Source organism: Vespa mandarinia, chromosome 9 (assembly GCF_050613455.1).
Source record: "Vespa mandarinia isolate Hongniang chromosome 9, ASM5061345v1, whole genome shotgun sequence".
Lineage (NCBI taxonomy): Eukaryota > Metazoa > Arthropoda > Insecta > Hymenoptera > Vespidae > Vespa > Vespa mandarinia.
This window is the reverse complement of record NC_140818.1, coordinates 4,042,501-4,045,000: the sequence shown is the minus strand read 5'-3', so window position 1 is coordinate 4,045,000 and position 2,500 is coordinate 4,042,501. Positions and strand designations below refer to the sequence as shown.

General features: G+C 35.5%; 1 protein-coding gene across 8 annotated transcripts in view; it reads left to right on the top strand.

Moving 5' to 3' along the window:
- Positions 1-2,500, top strand: part of LOC118443277 (uncharacterized) — a 122,289-nt gene that overhangs the window by 71,504 nt on the left and 48,285 nt on the right. For 7 of the 8 annotated variants that reach the window (XM_085659171.1, XM_085659172.1, XM_085659173.1 and 4 more), the window contains one exon: positions 234-299. The exons of the other annotated variant lie outside the window; for it this stretch is intronic. In XM_085659171.1, coding sequence (XP_085515297.1) covers positions 234-299 — 66 coding nt within the window. The remainder of the gene's footprint in view (positions 1-233; positions 300-2,500) is intronic. 8 annotated transcript variants of the gene reach the window in all.

Below are 2,500 nucleotides of genomic sequence, written 5' to 3'. Positions count from 1 at the left end.
AAGTAAAATTTCGTAACATACAGGAATCGAGTTAGAAAGGGGAGAGTTGTTTTGGGATATAAGTTTGGGATATAGGTACCATGGGTTGAGAATGGGGAGGGGAGTGGGGGGGAGGGAACGAAAGAGCTGCCGCGATAAAACTTTAAATAAAGATCGATCACCCGTGCGAGAAAAGTCGTTAAGTCGTCGAAAAGGGATCTCTAAGGAAATGAATTGATGTTCTTTTCTTTCAGAGTCTCATCCCCTCGTTTCAACCATTCATTCATGGGTCAAGCTCTTTTTCCCGTTTTGCGCAATAGGTATACTAATACACGCACACGTACGCGCGCGCAGCGCGTGCGCGCTCGCGCGCTCGCTCATTCGCTCGCTCGCTCCGCTCGCTCTGATACACAGACGCACAGAAACGGTCCAGAATTTTTGGACGTAAAAATGTACCTTAATTATCCTTTACCAGTATCAAAAAGAGAGAAAAAGAGGGAGAGATAGATAGAGAAAAAAAAAATATATATATATATAGAGTCATAGATAGATCTGAATGTATGGAAGGAGGAGGGGGCTGTTAGGGAGAGAGGGGATAAAAAAAAGGAAAGGGACAGAAAAAAAAATTGACGAATACGAGTGAGAAAATAAATGGGAGCTCGACAAAATTTAAAAGAATATAATAATTCTTTTTGTATAAATCAACGAGAATTTCATTTCTCTCTTTTTTACATTCTCTCGTTAAGTTTCTTTCTCTCTCTCTCTCTCTCTCTCTCTATTTCTCTCCCCCACCCCTCTCTCTCTCTCTATCTTTTTCTCTCTTTCTTTTTTTTTTTCAATGGTAGCGCGATGTTTGACTCGCGTGTACTGCAATAATTGCGCTTGGGCTTTCTTTTCCCTTTGTTTCCGATCGTTTCTTATTTTCATTTTCTTTTTCACTCTTTTTTCCTTTTTTTTTTTCCTTTTTTTTTTTCCTTGTCTTTTTCCTTTTCCTTTCCTTTTCCGTTCCTTTTCCGTTCCTTTCTATATTTTTTCCCCTTTTTTTTTCTCTCTCTCTCTCTCTTTTTGTTTCTTTTATTTCATCATTTACTTTTTTCTTCTTTCGTTGTCTCGTAACCCATCATCCCATAAGAGGGATGCCCGTATGTCTTTTAATCGTAATTATAGAAGAGTAATTAGGAAATTTCGATGACAATACGCTTATGGCGTATAAACGTCAAATCCATCAAGTTTCGAACGCGATCAAAGTTTTCTTACTTTGTTACATAGATCGAACTCCGTATAATCTGTTGAGTACTAACTTAGTCGATATATGTAAGTATGTAACTAGATAAGTTTTGCCAAAGTTGAATTGAAAGAGACAACGACCACGACGTGGCGGCCTTGTCTCTCGTAACTTTCCAATGAAAACTTTTCAATGGAGGGAATCATTAACGTCACGATCCAAAGAGTTTATGAATGTTTAACGTTCTCCCATTCAAAGTTGTCTCAAATTTGATGATAATATTAAAAAAAAAAAAACAAAAAGAAACAAAAAAAAATAAAGAAAAAAAAAAAACAAAAAGGAAAAAAGAAAACTTTTCTCACGATATTTACTTAACTTAATGATTTATTAAGAAAAGGCATACGTATGTACTTACACGATCCTGTTCCCTTTTTTTTTTTAATTAATCGTTTGCCACAATGACGCAAAACAGCCAGCAGCTCTTTCATGCACATCGATTGGCAATGAGTCACAACACATTCACATTTTTATCCCCTCTCTTTCACATTTCTCGATCAAGGCGTTTGAACGTTTTCATTTTTTTTCTTTTTTCTTTTTTCTTTTTTTTTTCTTTTTTCTCTTCTTCATTCTCTTCCTCCTTTCTTTTATTTCTCTTTTTCTTTGCACTTTTTTTTCTTCTTCACTTTTTTCTCTATCATTATTCGTCTACACGCAATACACACATGCATAAACAAACAGATAAACATACATACACACACACACACACACACATACACAGACACATACAGATACACATACATGCACGAATAGACAACGAAAAGAAAATATAATATATAGGATATTATTCAGATATTCTCGAAGAAATGTGATTCGTAAAGGAAACCAATAATTTCACGATTACTATGTCGATATTTCGACAGAGACAAACACGAATTTCACGATCAGTTTACTTCTTTCTATTTTACATACGTTTCTCTGTCTAATAAAATTTACGATCCTATGTATTCCTCTAATTCATTTTCTTTTTATTTATTCATATTTTTCGAATCTTTTCCTGTTTTCTTTCCCCTTCCTCTCTCTCTCTCTTTCTTTTTCTCTCTCTCTCTCTCTCTCTCTCTCTCTCTCTCTCTCTCTCTCTCTCTTTCAGCACATTTTCGTATAACAAAGTTGTTTAGTTTTGCCGAGACCAAAAGTTTCCTTCTCAACATTGCACCCATGACTCTCGTTGAACTTTCCTTACCTAGATTATCATCTGTGATGTGTCTGTGTATCATAATCACTCAAACCATAGTTCTA